This window comes from Chiloscyllium plagiosum, chromosome 37 (genome assembly GCF_004010195.1).
Source record: "Chiloscyllium plagiosum isolate BGI_BamShark_2017 chromosome 37, ASM401019v2, whole genome shotgun sequence".
NCBI classification, from domain to species: domain Eukaryota; kingdom Metazoa; phylum Chordata; class Chondrichthyes; order Orectolobiformes; family Hemiscylliidae; genus Chiloscyllium; species Chiloscyllium plagiosum.
Window position 1 is genome coordinate 421,388 of NC_057746.1, and position 21,810 is coordinate 443,197.

Genomic DNA, 21,810 nt, shown 5'->3' on the forward strand with positions numbered 1-21,810 from the left:
ATCTTTGTGACTGCGGGAGGAAACTGGAGCACCCGGAGGAAACCCACGCAGACACGGGGAGAATGTGCCAACTCCACACAGACGGTTGCCCGAGGAGGGAATTGTGAGGCAGCAGTGCTACCCACTGAGCCACCTTGGGTGTGACTGTTTCCTGAAACAGTGTTTGTGTAACTCTCCCCCTCTCTGATGTGCCACAATGTTTGAAGCTCAGACTCCAGCTCATCGACTCTGAGGCAGAGTTCTTCCAGCATCCAACATTTCCACAATGGGGAAAACCAGCTCCACATCTGCAGAAACACCACATCACCAATCCTCCACCTTATTTTATTTAATTTTAACTAAATTATTGGGGGAATACACAAAGATAGGGTGGAGGTTACAGATCGGATCAGCTCTCCTCGATTTTACTGAATGGCAGAGCAGAGCTGGAGTGGGATCACATATCTTTACCATGGTGTGGGCAGCAGGACAACCGGATTCGCACAGGCTGCTCTTTTTAATGTTAAAAAGGACAGTTACAGCCAGGCTAGAAGTGGAAAAGTTAACTCCGCTTTCTACTCGTTATGAGCGAGCGACTGGTAGGCAGACTTGACGGGGCGCTCAAGTTGCGTGGTGAGGTTTCCCAGGAAGTCACTGAGCAGCTTTCGGGTGTAAAATAACAGAAAATTAAAATTAAAAAATCGGCATCCGACTCCCTTTGGGGAATACTGACAGAAATATCCATAGAACCGAAGCAAAGGATTAGATTTCTTACAATTGGCGGCCAGAGACGCCGCAAATGAATCCGCTGGAGGAACAGGTGGGTTCAGTCCGTCTCATCGACCACCGTCGGGCTATAAACCCCATTTTTTTTAAAGGGGCCTCAGCGACGGTTGAGACTGGGCGTTTAAATCTGGGAGCGCGAGCCCTGGGCGGGAAGGACGGCACTGGCCACGTGGGTGGTGCAGGTGCGCGCTGCGGTGTTGCCGGAGGGCGGGGAGAGGAGCAGGGGCGGAGCGAAGGAGGGTCACGTGGAGGTAGGAGCGGGGTGAAGTGGGGGAAACCGGGGCTCCCACCACAGCGCCTGCCTCCAGCAACTGCGCGCGCATTCCCACAGAACGCGTCCAATCTTCAGTTTCACAGAAAGGCCATTCTTCTGGGAAGCAGAGTCGGCACCGCCCTTCAGACAGCGCGCTTCTTCCTCCTCCTCCTGCTCTATCATTATAAAAGTGGGTGCATCTCGGAGAGACCGCGTCTCCACAGTGCCCGCGCAACAATGGCACTGTCCTCAACCGGCCTGCGTCACCATGACTGGTGCGCGTGCTTTGGTCGAGCTGGTTACTCCATTGGCTGGGTGGGACATCAATCATATCACCACTCCGGCGAATTCACTTCCGGGGCAGGTTCACTTCCGCTCGGGGGCTGAAGACCCAATGAGGAGATGGTGAGTGTAGCTGCAGGGCTGTACAATAGTTGCTGGATGAAAGGTGGTCATTCAGTCTGTTTGTTCTCTGTAAGAGCAATTCAGCTAGTTCCATCCTCTCGCCTTTTCTACCTTGCTGGTCGGGGGTCTGTATTTTTAATATTCATAGCCACAGAGTTATACAGTACAGGAATAGGTCCTGTGGATAAGGATCAAATCGCACCATAGTAGATGAAGAATTCGAGCTCAGCGTATATCTGAAATGAAACGATGGCCTAATGAAAACATTGTTCTAAAAGCACCTGACTCACAGTGCCTTTTTGCGAAGGAAATCTTGCTCTCCTTACCTCATCTGACCTGTGTGACTTCAAAACGCCACCGGCAATATGGTTGATTCTCTCTATGAGCAGTTAGGGGTTAGTAATAAATGCTGGCCCAAATGGCAAGGTTATCGCAATGAATGCAACAAAAAACCCTGCAATTGGACGACCCCAGTTCAAGGAGCTAATCAATTACAGAGTTAGAGTCGTAGTGATATGCAGCATGGAAACAGACTCTAGTCCAACTCGTCTATGCCTCTTATACTTTAACCTAATCTAGTCCAATTTGCCAGCACTTGGTCCATATCTGTCTACACCCTTCCTATTTATATACCCATCGTTTAAATGCTGTAATTGTATTAGCCTCCACTGCATCCTCTGGCATTTCACCCTCTGTGTGACAAAATTGCCCCTTAGGTCTGTTTTATATATTTGCCCTCTTACCGTAAGCTTATGCCCTCTAGTTTTTTACTCCCTCACCCTGGGGAAAAGACTTTGGCTATTTACCCTATCTGTGCCCCTCATGATTTTATAAACATCTATAATGTCACCCCTCAGTCTCTGATGCACCAGGGGAAGCAGTCCTAGCTTTGGGGAAATCCCAAAGGCTTTTTACTCATGCGTGAGGAATAAGAATGATCATGAAGGTTGGGCCGGTCAGGGATCGTGTAGGGAACTTGTACGTGGATCTGAGCAGATAGGGGAAGCCCTAAATGAGTTATTTTGCTTCAGCTTTCATTAAGGAAAGTGACCTTTGTTGTGAATGAGAACTTTGAAGAGCTGGGAAACAGGCTTGAGCAGATCAAGGTTGATGTGCTGGAATTTTTAGCAAACATTAAGATTGAAGACCAAAAGATATGCAGGTCAGGTGGATTGACCATGCTAAATTGCCAATAGTGTTAGGTGCATTAGTCAGAGGGAAATGGGTCTGGGTGGGTTACTCTTTGGAGGGTCGGTGTGGACTTGTTGAGCAGAAGGGCCTATTTCATCACTGATCAGATAATTCCCCAGGGCCAGACCAGGTTTATCCTTGGTTACTCCAGGAAACAAGAAATGCGGTTGCTCAGCTGCTTGGCAAAGATCTTTGCTTCCTCACTCTCCATGGAGTCATCCCAGAGGATTGGAATGAGGCAAATGCTGTTCCTCTTTTCAAGAAGGGTAATGGGGAAATCCCTAGCAATTAGAGACCAGTCAGTCTTAAGTCTGTGGTCAGTAAGGTTTGGAAAGGATTCTGAGGGATAGTATTTATGACTGTTTGTTTGGAAAAGCATAGCATGATTAAAGGCAGTTAGCATGGCTAGGTGAGGGGTAATTCATGCCTCACAAATCTTATTTGAGTTCTTTGAGGAGGTGACGAGACAGTCGACGAAGATCGGGCAGTGGATGTGGTGTATATGGACTTCAGCAAGGTATTTGGTAAGGTTCCCCATGGTAGGCTCATTAATAAAGTCAGGAGGTATGGGATACAGGGAGATTTGGCTATCTGGATTCGGAATTGGTTGGCTGACAGAAGGCAGAGAGTGGTTGTAGATGGAAAGTATTCTGCCTGGAGGTCAGTGGTAAGTGATGTCCCGCAGACCTCTGTTCGTGGGCCTCTGCTCTTTGTAGTATTTTACAAATGACTTGGATTAGGAGGTTGAGGGTGGGTTAGTAAATTTGCCAGTGACCCAAAGATAGGAGGTGCTGTTGATAGTATCGAGGGCTATTGCAGGCTGCAGCACGACATAGACAGGATGCAGAACTGGGTTGAGAAATGGCAGATAGAGTTCAACCTGGATAAATGCGAAGTGATGCATTTTGGAAGGTTGAACTTGAATGCTGAATATAGGATTACAAACAGGATTCTTGGCAGTGTGGAGGAACAGAGGGACCTTGGTGTTCAAATGCATAGATCCCTCAAAGTTGTCACCCAAGTGGACAGGATTAAGAAAGCATATGGTATTTTGGCTTTCAATAACAGGGGGATTGAGCTTAAGAGCCAGAAGGTTTTGCTGCAGCTCTACAAGTGAGACCACCCTTGGAATATTGTGTCCGGTTCTGGTTGCCCTATAGGAAAGATACGGAGGCTTTGGAGAGGGTGCAAAGAAGGTTTACCAGGATACTGCTTGGACTGGAGGCTTTTCTTATGAAGAGAGGTTGACTAAGCTCGGACTTTTCTCTCTGGAGAGAAGGAGGAAGAGAGGTGACCTGATCGAGGTATCCATGGTAATGAGAGGCATGGATAGAGCCCATAGCCAGAGACTGTTCACCAGGGCAGGATTGACTGGCACGAGGTGTCAGTTTTGAAATACTAGGAGGAAGGTACAGAGAAGACGTCAGAAGTAGGTTCTATACGCAGAGTTGTGAATGCATGGAATGCATTGCCAGCTGTGGTGGTGGAAGCAGAGTCATTAGGGACATTTAAGCGACTGCTGGGCATGCACATGGATAGCAGTGAATTTGTCAGGGTGCGTAGGTTAGGTTATTTTATTTTAGATTAGGAATAATCCTCGGGACAACATCATGTGCCAAAGGGCCTGTTCTGTGCTGTACTATTCTATGTTCTACATTTAGCCACTCCCTATAGCTCAAATCCTCCAACCCTGGCAATTTCCTTGGAAATCTTTTCTGAACCCTTTCAAGTTTCACAACATCCTTCCGATAGGAAGGAGACCAGAATTGCACGCAACATTCCAACAGTGGCCTAACCAATGTCCTGTACAGCCGCAACATGACCTCCCAACTCCTGTACTCAAAACTCTGACCAATAAAGGAAAGCTTACTAAATGCCTTCTTCACAATCCTAACTACCTGTGACTCCACTTTCAAAGAGCTATGAACCTGCACTCCAAGGTCTCTTTGTTCAGCAACATTCCCCAGGACCTTACCATTAAGTGGATAAGTCCTGATAAGATTTGCTTTCCCAAAATGCAGCACCTCTCATTTATCTAGATGAGACTCCATCTGCCACTTCACCACCCATTGGTCCATCTGAAGATCCTGTTGTAATCTGAGGTAACCTTTTTCACTGTCCACTACACCTCCAATTTTGGTGTCATCTGCAAACTTACTAACTGTTCCTCCTATGCTTATATCCAAATCATTTTAAATAAATGACAAAAAGCATTGCACCCAGCACCAATCCTTATGGTATACCATTGGTTACAGGCCTCCAGTCTGAAAAGCAACCCTCCACCACCACCCCCTCTCTTCTACCTTTGAACCAGTTCTGTATCCAAATGGCTAGTTCTCCCTATATTCCATGAGATCTAAGCTTGCTAACCAGTCTCCCATAGGGAACCTTGTTGAATGCCTTACTGAAGTCTGTATAGATCGCGTCTTCTGCTCTGTCTCTGTCAATCCTCTTTGCTTCTTCAAAACACTCAACCACGTTCATGAGGCATGCCTTCCCAGGCACAAAGCCATGCTGACTATTCCTAATCCGTTCTTTCCAAATATATGTAAATCCTGTCCTTCAGGATTCCATCCAACAATTTGTCCACCAGCATTGTCAGGCTCACTGGTCTATAGTTCCTTGGTTTTTTTCTTACCACCTTTCTTAAACAGTGGCATCACATTAACCAACCTCCAGTCTTCCAGTACTTCACCCATGACTATCAATGATACAAATATCTCAGCAAGGGGCCCAGCAATCACTTCCCTACCTTCCCACAGAGTTGCACAGTACACCTGATCAGGTCCTGAGGTTTTATCCACTTTTATGTGTTTCAAGATATCCAGCACCACCACCTCTAATATGGACATTTTTCAAATGTCGCCATCTGTTTCCGCACATTCTATGTCTCCCATGTCCTTCTCCATAGTAAACAATGATGTAAAATGCTCATTCAGTATCTTCCCCCATCTCCTGCTGCTCCACACGTCTGTTGCCTTGCTGATTTTTGAGGGTCCCTATTCTCTCCCTCATTCCCTTTTTGTCCTTATTTGCAGCACAGAAGATCCCTTTTGTCCAAATCGTCTGTGCTGTCCAGATTCTAAACTGATCTAGTCCCATTTGCTAACATTTGGTCCATATGCCTCTAAATCCTTTCTATTCATATATCCATCCAGGTGCCTTTTAAATGTTGTAATTTTACCTGCCTCCACCACTTCCTCTGGCAGCTCATTTCATACATACACCACCATCTGCATGAAAATGTCCTTCAGGCCCCTTTTAAATCTTTTGTCTCTCGCCTTAAACTTGTACCCTCTACTCACCTACTCTGAGTGGAAAAAGGCCTTAACATTTCTCCCTATCCAAGCTCCTCATGATTTTATAAACCTCGTTAACATCATCCCCATCCTCCCACACTCCAGGGAAAATAACCCAGCCTATTCAGCCTCCCTCTATAGTTCAAACCTCCGACCCCAACACCATCCTTGTAAGTCTCTTCTGAACCTATTAAAGTTTCATAACATCATTCTTATAGAGTGTTCTAAAAGTGGCCTCGCAATATCTTGAGGCAAGTGTGCCTAATGCCTTGTTCACCACCCAGTCAACCTGTGACACTTTCAAAGGACTATGCACTTGCATCTGAAGGTCTGTTTGTTCTGTAACACTCCCTAGGGCCTGATCATTAACTCTATTACTCCATGTCTCTTCTATTCAGATCCATCAACATTATCCTTTTGTGATAACCTATTCGCAGTCATCCTCTTAACGGTTTTGATGATTTTAAAGTAATTCTATTATCCCTGCTGGCAGCTAAAACAATATAATTAGATACCCTCAAGGTATGCCGTAAGTTCTTAATTAAAAATGCAAGGTCCGTCATGAGGAAATCTTCTCAAAAGTTTACTGTGTCAGCCTAAAAGTGAATCCTGAGTGTGCAGTCTAAAGATACCAAAGGATTTCCTTCATAACAAGAAAACACTACAAGATCTACCTGTGATTGATTTTCAGATCAATGGATCTTACCAAAACGAAACTATAACCTGAAAAGCTAACTCCAGGCATAGGTCCAAATGTTTAGCTTTTGTAGTTTTCCATCTGCATCTGTTGTCTCTTTGGACAGTTTCAGAAATGTTCCTCTCAGAAAAGCCTCTTCCTACAGTCTTTGTACAGATTTTATCCTGCAATATCCATCTACAATGGTGCAAATATGTTCTAAGTTTACTTCCGTTGTGATGACTAACATGGTATAACACTCATTCATCAGTTGGGAGCAAAGTGATTAGTTTTTCTTGCACTTGTTTGGTTGAAAGACATGACGCTCATGGAGTCAGTATTGAGGACCTCCTCAGCTGAATGTAGGGTGGGACATTCCCATGGATGGTGACAGAGGAGTCTGTTATGTTTCCAAGTTGATACAGTCTGTGGGTAGCTCTCCTCACTTGGGGACTCAGACCTTGGTAAGGGAGAGTTGACAGATTTCACTGGGTTGAGATCACCTTCATTTTAATCTGACATAATGCCAGATCTCTCTAATTTCTCTCTTTATTACATTTTGTAGTGATTGTTCACTATGGTTTACTCGGCTGCTTCAGAAGACTGCCAGAGTTTGCCATGTTGTGTGGAGTAATCGTATAGGCCAGAACAGACAGTGTTGCAGTTTCCCTCCCTTGACGGATTATATTTAGAATTCTAGGATAAGCTGAATGTTTTGATGGAGTCATTTTTGATTTTAATCCATAAATTCCTAAAACTTCAAACTTTAGATTCGCAGTATGGAGTAGTTGAGACAAATACCTTTTTAATGATAATTTCTCATTCATGTGAATATCTAGTTTAACAGAAGGAAATGTGGGTTTGCTGAGATGAGGAGGGATGAGAGAATGTTCATGGTAAACATTTCTCTCAATAATTCTATTTGTGAACCAAATTTTCCATGTTTGAATTTGAATCATTAATCACTGAATTATTTATCCATTGTCATAGCATTTCGCTGTCATTACTAGCAGACACAGTTATTTCAATATCTTTTAATGCCTTATTTATAGATTTTTACCAGAAGGGCTTGGCCTTTCCCAAAAGCCTCGTTTTCGAGTTTGATAGTTTTACCCAGTACTCTGGCTGATTGCACAACCCACACTCTACTGATCAATTTCCCAGGATAAACCTTCAACCTGGTGCCCTTAAACAATATTTTCCTCTGCTTCTAACACTTTCCACTTTGTGTTTTCTTCAAGTAATTTTGGAAAATAAGAGGAGGATTATCAACATATTCAATCAACATATCACCTGATATGCATTTATGTTCAATGCATATCCTAAAGATCAAGTTTATCTTTGCCAGCAAGACTTGAGCTTATCATGAATTGAATGTCAGTTAACACTGTACCTGGAAAGATGTGGGCTGATATGCAGAGGAAAGAATATAGCTACAATGTGGTCTCCTCTACGTCAGGGAGACAGGACGCCAACTTATGGATCATCCCAGAGAACATTTCTGGGACACCCACAACAACCAACCCCACCACCCCATGACTGAACACTTTAACTCCCCCTCCCATTCCACCAAGGACATGCAGGTTCTGTGCCTCCTCCATTACCAAGCCCTAACCACCCGAAGCCTAAAGAAAGAACGCCTCATCTTCTGCCTTGGGACCCTGCAACCATATGGGATCAATGTGGATTTTACCAGTCCCAAGCCTCCAACTCGGCACTGCCCTCACACCCCCCAGCCCCACCCCTCTCTCACTTATCTCTCAGCCCCCCAGCCCACATTCCTCATTCCTGATGAAGGGCTTATGCCCAAAACATCGATTCTCCTGCTCCTCGTATGCTAGCTGACCTGCTGTGATTTTTTTTTTCCAGCACCATACTCTGGGCATTGTTATCTTCGGGTCACTATCCACTGTCTCTGCTAGATTCAGGGGGTGTCACACAAGTGAGGAAAAAGCAAGATCTTGTAATTGAGTCTCCCACACAGGGGAATCAATCCCTTCAGCAAAGGAAGAAAGTGAGTTGGAAAAATCATTTTTTCCCTTTTCTTGTTTTACAGAAGGATTGCACTATACTCCACCAGAGGATACAGAGAGGATAGACACTGGGAATAAATCTTGACCATCAACCAAGGAGCAACTGCACAATTGTGGGAAGACATCCAGTCCCTTCACAGCATTGCTCAACACAGAAGGTTGGGCAGTGAAACTATCATCTGGAAATTGGTCGGGTCAGGGGAGCTTTGACATATCGGATCTGAAACTGGTCAGTGGTGTGCAGCCTTCCATCAGAACTAACCTTTCTGAAAGTTCGGCTGTGGGCGATTGGTCAGGGTGAGGCTGGGAAGAAGGGTGAGTGGCTTCTGAGTGGTGAGCGCTGCATTCACTCATCAAGCCGTGGGAGTCACTGACTCATTTCTATTCAAATGTGAGGCTTGTGCGGAGGGTTAGAGTCCTGACCCCACCAATCACGCAAGGTGCTTCAGTTGTGCCACTGCGAACACAGGGACAGCCACATGGAAGAGAAACCATTCAACTGTGAGGTTTGTACTGAAACTATAGTGATGTCCCCGAGACAGATGATGCACACCTGGGAAAAATCCTTCAGTTGTGATGTTTCTGAAATGCCTTTCACTCAATCCTCCCATCTTCTGTCCTACCCAAAGATTCAGACAGGGGAGAAATCAGTGACGTGCAAGGCATACAATAGCTCGTTCTCACAGTTATCGACCCTCCTCAATCAACAAGACTCTCACACCAGGGAGAAACCATTCACATGTGAGGTATGCCACAAATCTTTTGCACAGTCTTCAACCCTCCGTGTGCACCATCGCATTCACACAGGGGAGAAGCCATTCACATGTAACGTGTGCAACAAATCGTTCTCGCAGTCATCAAATCTCCGTGCGCACCAACGCATTCACACTGGGAAGAAGCCGTATACGTGTGAGGTTTGTGACACGTCATTCTCTTACCCATCAAACCTTCGCAAACACCAATACCGTCACACTGGGCAGAAACCATTCAAGTGTGAGGTGTGTGACCAGGCCTTCACGCTCTCTGCGACGCTCATGACTCACCAGCGCATCCACACTGGCGACAAGCCATTCAAGTGCGAGGTATGCAACAAGTCATTCTCTCAGTCATGGCCGCTGCTTGTGCACCAGCGCATTCACACTGGGGAGAAACCGTTCACGTGTGAGGTGTGTGACAAATCGTTCACGCGGTCATCGACCCTCCTGCAACACCGGCGCATCCACACCGGGGAGAAACCTTTCGTCTGCGAGGTATGCGATAAATCGTTCTTACGCTCATCGACCCTCCTCGAGCACCAGCGCATTCACACGGGGGAGAACCCCTTCACCTGTGAGGTGTGCGAGAAGTCATTCTCACGGTCGTGGACCCTACTCCTCCACCAACGCATCCACACTGGGGAGAAGCCGTTCACGTGCGAGGTGTGCGACAAATCCTTCTCTGACTCTTCAAACCTGCGGAAACACCAGCGCATTCACGCAGGGGAGAAACAGTTAACATACGAGGTGTGCAACAAATCATTCTCTGAGTCACCGTACTTACTGGTCTCACATGACATCCAGACAGGGGAGTAACCCTTCAAATGAGAGGTTTCTGCTGAGGCTTTTGTGACCTCTTCAATTCTCTTGGGACTCCTTGAGTATTCAAACAGGGAAGGAGCTCTTCAGCCATGATGTTTGCAACAAAACTTTCAGCCACTCCTCTGACATCCTAAAGCACCAGCAGATACAACTGGTGAGAAACCATGGCCTCTCCCACAGGAGAGACCCATTCAGTGCGAATTCAGTAATACTGCCTTTAATTGGTTCTCAGCTAACATGGCACACCAGGCGAAGTCGTTCAGGAGGTACACTCCTGTTGATGTGAGGTCAACCGCACACCAATTTCTCCACACAGACTTGGAGCTGAGTCACCTGCTTCTGTTGCACTGAGAGTTGTCTGTGTTGTTTACCCTCCTGTGCTGTCACAGGGGACCTGTATTTCCAAAGCATCATCTGCCTCAGCAGGGTCTGTCTCAAATATCTCCCACCATCATCCATTCATTTCAAAAAGGTCAAATTTAACCTTTTGACTGGATCACCAAATGAAGACATCAATATGTACAGAAGGTCCTGTATAAATTCAGCGTCCTTTCAGTGCTGTGTCAGGTACAAGGCACTCACTGACTCTCTCTCCCTGACCAAGAAGACAATCAGATGCACAGTGGTTAAAAAGATTTCAGCTTCTGATTGACCAGTATGAACTCTGAGATGAGCAATTCCTGGGATAGTAATGGAAATACCTCAATTACCTTTAGTGCCTCTGGCCTATGCAGGGGGAGAATGAGCAAGGAATACCGTTCCTCATCAGTCAGTCCAGCTGGGAAGTCGGGTAGGGCAGGATGTGGTTCAACTGTGACAGTCTCCATTGTCTCACATCATTTTACTATCTGGCTGGCCATGTGCCAAATGGCTTCTCAAACCAAGCAGTAGAAGTCACTCAATGTTCAAGTCAGTATCTTGTGGATTGGAGTGAATGGGAAAGAGGACATCAACCCCCTACAAAAATGTGCATTTATACAGCACCAATACAGCAAGACATCCTGAAGTGTTTAATGCAGTTACAATCATATAGAAATTGACACCAAAACAAAGGAGATATGATGGGGGATAGCACTGCATCCCTGAGGATTTCGTCAACCACGATATGTGGGTAATTCAGGAGGATGTGTGTCAACATTTTCCATGCTATGGCAAGATGGAAACATCTCAGTTGTTTGCACAGCCTAATTTATCTCTTGAACAGCTACAGTTATGACATTCCTGAAGCCAAGGGAAACTTATTTACCCTGAAAATCCATGGGACGAGGGAATGGACTCTTCACTTGAGCAAACGTCTGCCAGCTTAGAAGAACTCCGCTGGAATACCATTGTGACTGCAGGCTTTGTTTTTCGTCTGATTGCCGGGATTGGGATAGACTGGAGGGTATTTGTTCCCCTTCTCGGTTGTGGTGTTGTGTATAGATTGATCTTAATGATAGAGAGGCACTTCAGAATTATTCAAAATGGCAGCAATTTGTCTATCATACTTTCAGCCTCAACAGCTTAGAGATAAGGCAGGGCAATAGCATGGAAAGAAAGAATAAAAGGAAGCAATTCCTGCTCGCTCTCTCCTACAATCCCTTTGGAAATTGTACCCCTTGTTTCCAAAGATCTGTGGGTCAGGAATTGGCCTGGTCAGCCCCATAAAGATCAATAGCAGAAACACCCAACTCTGAACAGGCATCATCTATGAATGAGGGAGAGATGAGTTGGGGATTGTAGTGGTTCTAAAGGTTTAGTTTAAAAGATATATAAGGTGGGAGTATAGAGAAAATGTAGAGTTTTGAGGGGGGAGTTCCTGAGCTTGGAATCTAGACGCCGAAGACCTGGCCATCATGATGACCTGAAGGAAGTGGGGCAGATATACTAAAGGCCTGAACTGCAGAGTTCTGAGAGAGGTGGGGCTGGGGTTGGCAGAGAGAGGGAGTGAGGCCAGGGAACAATTTGTGTTTGAACATGAGAATTTTATAATTGGAGGTACTGGGGAAGTACGGACTAATGTAGGTCAGTGAGCACAGCAGTGATATCTGAGAGTTAGGATAGAGAGTGCAGGGTGTGTGAAGTTTCTGGTGTGAGAAGATGGGAAGCTGGATAGGAGAGCATCAGTACCATGGACAAGGATTACACCAGGGATGAACTATAGCCAGGAGGGAGGGTGTTGAAATGGGTAATTTACTTAAACTCAAATTCCACGACTCTGCACTGATTGAATACCTATTTCTTCACTTGCGACCTTAATCACTTAATCAGTAGGAAACAGTGCAGTGATGTAACTCAGGAAAGGTTTGTTAACTTACAGGAATAATACTTAAGTCTACGTAGCAAATCTATTGACTTATCATGGTTCTTGCTTCCATATTCAACCTAAGGTGCAGGTGACACTTAGGCTTTCTTAATTTCGTCGCTGCTGTTGTCTTCAGCTTCTGGCTTGGACAACAGATTGTGGTCTTCAGTTTCAAGCTTGACATGTGCTTTGACCTTTGAAAGATGGTGCTTTGTTTACACTTTCCAGGCACAACCATATGCAGTGATATTATTGAACTGCAGTGTAAATGAAAACAAACTGGTCAATTGCACGAAGGAATCTGTTGCTACAAAGGTTTTGAGTCTGTCAATCAGCCACTCCGAATTCATCACATCCCTTCGCCTCCTGCTGTAAGGCCAGCAGTGTGCAATTCTACTCATGCAGCTGAATAAGATCTGTTTTATGCAGTTCAATAAAACTCATCCAAAATTGTCCTTGGCAATTTCAACATCACAGTTCCTGGCATTGAAGGAAGTCTTAGGAGCCGGGAGTTGGAAACTGCAATGAGGGAGATGAATCCTCTTGGAATTCATCTTTTCCATCTTGGCATCCTCTAGTACAAAGACATAGGAAAAATTCAAGAGCTGCTTTTTTGATTAGTGCATCCTCAATGTGTTACTCCGGGATGATTCAATTCTTCAAATGAAAAATGCCCTGGACTCCAATGTGTTAGGCATTATCAACGAAAGAACCAAGCTGACTGCTTTTGAGCAGTTTTTACCAATTTGGAGAGTTTTGATGCCACTGTAGACAAGGAAGCAGACGGCAGGCTTTCCAAAGCATTTAGCATACTCTAGTAATGTGTGAAGAATTGTAAACTCAGTGCAAGGACGAAGCTTTCTGTGCAAAGACATAATCCTCACCACCCTCCTTTATGATGCCCTGTTAGAGGTTCAGCACTGCAGACATGTACACCATAAGTGCTTCCAATAGCACCACCTCTGCAGCACCCTCTCAGGATCCACTGTGAGGGTTGCACTACAACCATTGAAGTCTCGGAAACAAGTAACGTCACCAGTGTTCTGCAAGGCCTACTGACTTAGGTGGGTCACATTACTGGTCTGGATAACCATCACCTGCTCAAAATTGCATCGTATGGGGAGCTGACCAATGATACCTTCCTAAAACTGTGATCTACAAATGAGTGTTGAAAGAGAGAGAGGGAGGTCCAACTGAGACAAGGCTGGATTCTCAATGGTTTCGGGAATGTGAGATCAATCTCTGGCTCTTAATCACACTTATTCCTGATGAGACTTCCCATTATCTTCTAACCGTTTCCTATGAAGTCAATTATTTATTTGACCTTCGCTCTCATTAGACTTTGTTCTCTTATTTTTATAACTTCTCACAAACAGAGTGGCACATTTTACAATATGCTTTTTTACTCATTTATTCAGGAGAAGAGGACATGTACTGTCTTGCCCGCATGTTTGGTACCATGAGCCTGTCCTATCAGACTTAGTTGATGAGCATTCTCATTATATCAAATGGTCACTGATAGGATTCTGATTTAGAGGTCATCTGCTGGGGAATGTAGTTACTACAACTGGTGCTTGGAACAAATTACTTTTTAAACATTGTGGTAAATTTGCATATAACCTAAAATATAGAGATTGCAAAGTAGATGATACTTGATCTGTAGAGAGTGTGTGTAAAATATGTGCATGATGACAATCAGTGTATGAAAGATGAGGTGTTGTTGATAATTATACTTCAAGGTTTGGTTAATGCATAGTCTTATGGAATAAAGGTCAAAAAGAATTGTACTGTAAAGACTATTACAGAACAAAACTCTGACAAATAATAGTGTGATAGAGCAAAACATGGTTTATCTTCTAAAACACTGCAAATTAAAACTCGACTAATGTAAAATAAATCTATTGCTCTTTTTTCAATTTGCATAATAAATCTTTCTACCTTATCTCTAACAGCCATAATGCCAGGTACTTGTTAAAGGTATGATGGCGATGTAGTAGGATGAGCAGTTGGAACTCGCTCCTTCAATCTTGATATACTGGAAATTTTCACTGAGAAATGGTGATATACCTTTAACTAAAGATGGGTTACCAGCTGAGTCGTGATATGTTGTGTATTTTTTTTTTAATGAGCTAGAATTAAACATAATACTGTTAACTGATTAACATGCTTTGATTATTTCATCAAATAAATAAACTTAAACTAACCATGAAATGTAAATTTCTCTCCAAAAAGTTGTGATCTGGGGGGTCAGAGGCTGAGCTGGAGGTTGAAGAGGATGACACTGACTGACTGACTATTTCTTGTTGGAGATGAGTGGAGAGAAATTTTAAGAAATGTGGGAACCGGAGTAATCCCTTGAGACAGTTACGTCATTCAGTTAGATTATGGCTAATCCATATCTGAATTCTTTCACACTTACTCCCTTTGCCTAACCAAAAAATGTTAACAAAATTAGGACTTGGAGGCAGATTTTGAATCATTGCAAGTGTTTTATTTTGTTTGGTTGCAAGATTGTTATAAGCTGAATGTAACACTCATGTTTGTTGTGATTTATAACTCAATAAATTCTTACACTGTAACCCAGTGTACCTGATTTGTCAGCACAATGTCTTCCTGTTCACTGAAATACTCAGGAGTCTACATTCGGTGTTCAAAGGAGATGTGAAATTGAAGCTTTTTGTCTTGCATTCATCAAGACTAAAATACAAGAAGCTAACTTGAGAAAGGGAGTCCAATTTGTACAGGAAGAGAAGGTGCTAATAAATTGTGCCAGCGTTGGTGAAGAGATGGAACAAGAACAGTTACTCTTAGTTCTCAGACTGTGCAACTGGAATCTAATTGGTCAGGGTATTGCCATGGGAATGTAGCAGAGATGGGTAGAACCATGACCCGTTTTCCATCAAAAAAGGTGTAATATTCCTTTAGCCTCTTTTAACGCAGGGTCCTCTGTTTTAATATATGTAGCTTCTGGATATGCGCAAATTCATCACGTTGCAAGTTTGACTGAAAAATCTTCAATTACTTTTTGGTGTAATTCACAGCACACTCCGCGTTCTTTGATAAATGTTGTCCACCAGCAGAATCAGATCTAATGTGAGATGCAGTGTTCTGAAATTTGCAAGCATAGGCTGATAAAGCGGGATTGCCAATTAGGTAGCAGGATATGGTAATTTATACTGTTTGCCAGTTGTATGGCCATTGGGGGTAACTCCACTGACTAGAGTTCTGTCGAGTACAAAGGAAGATAGCTGTGGTGTTGAAGGTCAATCATCTCAGTTCCAGGGTAGCACTGCAGGAGATCCTCAGCTCAGTACTGTACTCAGCTCAGCCATCTTAGTTTTTTTTGTAAATGATCTCATGTCACATATTTGATTTGATTTTATGGTCACATGTACTAAAGTACAGGAGTACGTAAAGTGTATAAGGTAGCACCATGCATAGTGACTTTATGTACAAGTATCTAGGTGCAGAATCTTAAGGACAAGGTAGAAAGAAAGAACAAAGTTAAACATTGCAGTAATTATAGTATAACATAAAACATGCAGAGTAAGGTTAAAAGTTACACATTGCAGACCTTTGGTTTAAGTAGAACACCAAAGCTGAAGGTTCAAATATTCTAGTCTTTCTAAAGGTTTAGCCCTGGGGAGACTGCACTTTGAGAAATCATCTCAAGAGCAGAAGTCCTTGCAGAGGCGATGCCAGGCCCAAGGATCACTGCTTACTGCAGTAAGACTACAATACATATCAGGAGACTGCCACACTGGGCCAAGCTGTTAAACACTTCTCAGATACTGAAGCAGCCTGTGTCTGTATACAGTAAGATCTGAACAGTATCCAGGCTTGGACTGATAAATAACAAGTATTACTCACACCATAGTCAATGGCCATCTCAAACAAGACAGAATCTAACACTGCACCTTGATTTTCAATAGTAGTACCATCACTGAATGTCACCAACGTAGGGGTCACCATTGACCAGAAACACAATTGGACTTGCCATATAAATACTGCAGTTAAAAAAGCAGGTCAGAGGCTAAGAATCCTGCAGTGAATAACTCACTTCCTGACTCTCCAACTCATGTCTACTATCTGCAATGTACAAGTGAAGAGTGTGACAGATCATTCTCCACTTTTCTGGATGAATGCAACAACACTCAACAAGCTTGACAACATTAAGAATAAAATGGAGCACTTGGTTTGCACCATATCTAAAGACATTAGTTACTAATACTTAGCAGCAGCAGTGTCACCAACTACAAGATCTGCATTGCATGAACTCCCTAAGGGTACTTGACAAGGCATTTCAAATTTAAAAACTCCACCACTGACAAGGACAAGGGTAGCAGTTACCTGAGAATACAAATGCCCACAAGTTCCCTTCCAAGCTGCACACCATCCTTACTTCACTATAACTGGGTCAAATACCCGGAACTCCCTTCGCAGCAGCATTTTGAGTCCACCTATTATCAAATGATGTGGAGAACAAAGAATTCTGTGTCCTATGATCCTGCCCCACTAACTACCTGACCAAGGAGCAGTGCTCAGAAAGCTTATACTTCCAAGTAAACCTATTGGACTATAACCTGGTGTTGTGTGCTTTTTAACTATTATCAAATGGATCACAGCCAGAAATGCCAAATCCCATAAGTGAATTTAAAAAGGTAGATAAAGTTTGATGTGATTTACATTAGTAACCAGTTGAAGTGCTGTGGGTGTCAGTGTTGTCTTCGTGTCTGTGTATCTAAAGCTGTGAAAGTTGGTAAAGTCCCCAGTGTCAGCTGGAATGGACATTTGATTGTCGTCAATCAGTACTGCTGATGGACTTTCAGTTTTTATTCATTCAGGTAAGTTCTATTGTTTAGACACAGTTCAAAAGGTGTTCAACAATAAAACTCAAGGAATATCCCGATGTTCACTACAAATCAGCATCAGTGAGGCTTTTGAGTCAGTTTTCAAATCCCTCCCTGGCCTCACCTCCCCTGTCTCTGCACCTTCTGTATTGCACTGGGAAATCAGCGAGGAATTCTGCTCGTCCTGGAGTGGGATTTGAACCCACATCTGCGTGGGTTCTGTGACCATGATTAACGTTGTTCCAAAAGCCATATGAATCATTCCTCGGGTTCTTGGCTTCAATACAACCCCCCAACCATAACTTTCACAAGAATATTGCAAAATATGTAAAAAGAAAATTTCTTGTAGATATGCACATTATTGGCCACGAAGCCAAGCCAATCATGGTGTAATGCCTGTAAAGATTTTCTTTTCATGTACTACGGATTAAGAAGCGGGAAAAGATACTGCTGTAAACCAAGGCACTGTTGTCGAATTTGTTGTAGGGTTAAAACAAAAATGAACCACTGGGATTCCTTCTGTGTTATATCTGCCTGATTTACAGCAGTGGAGGAGGATGCTGCATGTTTCAGCTCTGTGAGTGCCCATTCAGACCAGTTTTACCCAGTGACTGACTTTTGATTGTTTTTTTTGTTCAAACGGGACAGTTGTGTGTCTGTTGAAGAGTGCTCAGCATAGCAACAACGTTTTGATTAGTTCCTGGGAAGGTGTCGACAGCTTTGTGATTGTGCTCAAACATTCACCTATAAAAGGGAAAGCACCCAAATCTCTCCCTCCCACTCTTTCCTTCTCTCTACCTTTTGAGTGGAAAGTAAAAGAAAATCTCGCTCTCGCTCTGTGTCTCTAACCCCCACCACCCTCCTCCAAATTCCCTTCTTGAAAGGAAATGGGGAAAAACACATTTAGACATACTGAAAGGATGAATCTTCAACCAGTGAATGAAAGACTGAGATTTGGTGTGTCCACTTTCTCATGTCCTCAAACAGGAGTTGAAAGAAATCCAAATCAAACAAAAATAAAATAGCTCATGGGTCTCTAATCGGACTGGTACCAGAACTGTACTTCACTGGCAGTTTTGTACCTTCCCCATCCATAATATTTGTGTCTTATCTCTTTATCTCTGTTTGTACATACGTGGGATTTTTTTGTTAGAACTTAATTTAAAGAGTTGTAAGTTAGCAATTCTTGTCTTTTTCTTACCATTGGTTAAACTTGTTTGGTTGCTGTTCGAACACTCATTGATGTTTCATTATTTTTATTTTATCTTCTTATCAATTTTGGTTTGGAGCTATCCATTGGGATCTGTGAGCGAAAGATAACATTTGAATTGTGGGTAAAAGCTTATGTAAAAAGGAAAGCAGACCAAACCAGCTTTTGTTTATTTGTGAGGCCAAGCCCAGAAGTTAATTCTACATTAGTTCCTGATCAAAACGTCTGTCAATACTTCATCACGGAGGAAGAAGACTGTGTTTTAAGAGCCAGCAGAAGTTGGCTATTAATGAGGTCAGTATCTGGGAATTGGTTCCAGGAAGTCTGAAAAAGATGCTCAGTCAGGTGGCAGATGCTAAATGATAACTTGGACCCCGTGGAGGAAGCAGTCAATCTGTTAGTGAGTGGTCAGAGTTTGAATTAGGACTTGGGAGTGTTTTTTTTATGACAGGGAATCTGGCTGTTGATGTTACAAGATGAAGATTTGAAAGCTCTCTGCCTAACCTCCGTAGGTAGTTCATGGCAGCTCAGACGGAAAACTAAGTGAGACGTATTTCTCTCTTTATCTGGGTGAACTGTAAAGGTGACCCTAATTGGCATCTTCAGATGATTGATCAAGAAACAATCATCTCTGTGTGTGAATTCATGCATCGTGAAAATCGTGTAAGTAATCTGGCCAGTTTTGTTGTTTTATTCATCCTTTTAACTTTTTTTTTCTCTGTTTTCAGCCTCATTTACACAAAAGAGTTTATCGCCGAGACAACAACTAGATTATTTTGGCAGAGTAAAATTAAACCACAAAGTTACTGTGTTGTTAGTAACTGACAAAGTCTTTTGTTTAATTATGAAAGTGTGTTTATAGTTGATTATTTACTGAGTTGAGACTGGTTATTCAAGTCTGATTAGAAACTATTGAGGGTCTTTGAAAGTATTAATTTTACTGTGTTGTGCATACCAAGATAGAAAAGCTGGTTTGGTTTGGCTGATTGTCATAACAATACAATAAATAAGTTTTCTTGTTAATGATTAGGTACTCTTGTAATTTGAATTCAGTGATTTAATCAAATTTTCACATTGTGCCAACTCCAGAAATAGTGGGATTTGATTTCCAATGCCCTATTTCAGGAAATAGTTTGAAAGCACTTTTTTTACATTAGACTCCCTACAGTGTGGAAACAGGCCCTTCAGCCCAATCAATCCACACCGACCCTCTGAAGAGTAACCCACCCAGACCCATTTCCCTCTGACTAATGCACCTAACACTATGGGCAATTTAGCATGGTCAATTCACCTGACCTGCACATCTTTGGATTGTGGGAGGAAACCGGAGCACCCGGAAGAAACCCACGCAGACACGGGTAAATGTGCAAACTCCTCACAGGAGGTTACCCAAGGCTGGAATCAAACCTGGGACACTGGTGCTGTGAGGCAGCAGTGCTGACCACGAGCCACCGTGCCGCCCAAATATGATTAGATTCTCTACAGTATGGAAATAGGACCTCCGGCCCAACAACCCCACACAGACCGTCTGACGAGTAATCCACCCAGACCCATTCCCATACCGTATGGGCAATTTAGCATGGCCGGTTCACCTGACCTGCACATCTTTGGAAACCAGAGCACCCAGAGGAAACCCACATAGACACAGCAACAATGTGCAAACTCCACACAGACAGTTGTCCAAGGCTGGAATCGAACCCAGGTCCCTGGTGCTGTGAGGCAGCAGTGTTAACCACTGAGCCACCGTGCCAACTGTTCAGCTGGGAGTTTGGAATAAAAGCAATGTGCGATTCTGTGTGGAGTTAGTGGATGTGATAAAGAATTGAAGGATAAACATCCAGGTTAGGATGAGCGTTTTTGTTCCCTAAAGGATATTAGTGCTAGGTTTCAATGTAAGCTGATGATATATTTACTGTCCAATTCACCATTTTGTCTCCAGTTCACAGGGTTCTCCATGTTAAAAGATCTCTCATTGTTCTGAAACTATTCTGATTGTATTCAAGAAATTCATGATTTTTGGGCATGTAAATTTTTCTATTGTAACCACTGTCCCTTTACACAACACTTCTTTCATTATAACCTTCCCATTACTTCATCACTGTTATCAGTACTGTAGGCAAACCCCATTAATATCCTAACTGCTTTTTGACTCCTTAATTCCACCCATATCAATCTCCTGAATGCTAAAATGCATCCTTTTGCAATACTTCTTCTGTTTCATCTTTTTCTTTTAGAATGGATGGCTCAGTTGGAAAACTTTCAGTCTGATACACTTATATATGAAACATCCCATTACTGGATATGGTGTTACTCTGTTTGCCTGTGTTGGGACCACTGTGACATTTATCACCCATGCAAGTATGTAGTGCAGAGAAATGGTTCTCTGAGGTAGTTCGCCGTCTCTTTCTATACTGTGTCTAGGGCCTGTCCTAATATAGTATTATGGATAGACCATTGAAGAGGTTTGAGAGAAGAGGTACTGGTCTTGGTTAAATGGTTCATTGCCTGAAATCAAGAAGTACAACTTGCATTACAAGTGATAACTCGGACTGGTAGGAGCTGTATAGAATACATATTGAGCTCCCAAAAGGTGATCATGTAGGATTCAACTGTCTCCACCCAAAGACTGTAGGTGACCTCATCAGATTGGGTGGAGCTCAATATAACTTCTTTTGAACCATTACCATATATAACATCTTCCCACAAGGTTTTACCCGACAGTTAACCCATTATATATTCATGTAGGTTCAATAGTATTATGTTTACTAGTGACCCAGTTCTCACACCCCGAAGATTCTGCCTTCACAAATGTAAACAATGATTACTCGTTGTCCTGATGGCAGCTGGAGTACTGGCAACTTGCTTGCGTTCAGAGTGGCATGTCCACTTCTGGGTCCTCCAGCTCCCCCATTACTGCTGCTAAATTATCCCTGTGGTAAACAAACAGACCATTTCTACAAGGCAGCAAACATCAAGGCATTTTACAGTTTACACACAGCATAACCCTGTGATTCTGATCAATGAACACTTTCTCATGAATAAATCTTCATTTTATGGAGCTAAGTGTGACTCCTTACTCTCATACTCCCGTTAGCGTGATTCCCTCCCCTCACTCTCCCCCTGTCAGTGTAACTCACTCCCCTCTCTCTCCCCCTCTGTCAATGTGACTCCTTCCCCTCACTCCCCCTGTCAGTGTGACTCCCTCCCCTCACTCTCCTCCTGTTTGGTGAGCTTCTCTGTGAAGTGTCTGTGTATTGGTCACAATAT

General features: G+C 43.3%; 1 protein-coding gene across 2 annotated transcripts; it reads left to right on the plus strand.

Moving 5' to 3' along the window:
* Positions 1–929: 929 nt before the first annotated feature.
* Positions 930–15,520, plus strand: LOC122541264 (zinc finger protein 271-like). Of its 2 annotated transcripts, none has more exons than XM_043677881.1 (2): positions 930–1,016; positions 8,646–15,520. In XM_043677881.1, exon 2 carries the CDS (start codon positions 9,102–9,104, stop codon positions 10,191–10,193), a length of 1,092 nt encoding a protein of 363 aa, XP_043533816.1. In that variant the 5' UTR covers positions 930–1,016; positions 8,646–9,101; the 3' UTR covers positions 10,194–15,520. The 2 variants fall into 2 exon arrangements, with proteins under 2 accessions (XP_043533816.1, XP_043533815.1); XM_043677880.1 differs by lacking the exon at positions 930–1,016 and adding an exon at positions 1,250–1,423.
* The last annotated feature ends 6,290 nt before the right edge of the window (positions 15,521–21,810 follow it).

What these genes read in the sequence shown, in the direction of transcription:
- LOC122541264 (XM_043677881.1), top strand. Translation starts at nt 9,102, where the DNA reads ATGGAAGAGAAACCATTCAACTGTGAGGTTTGTACTGAAACTATAGTG.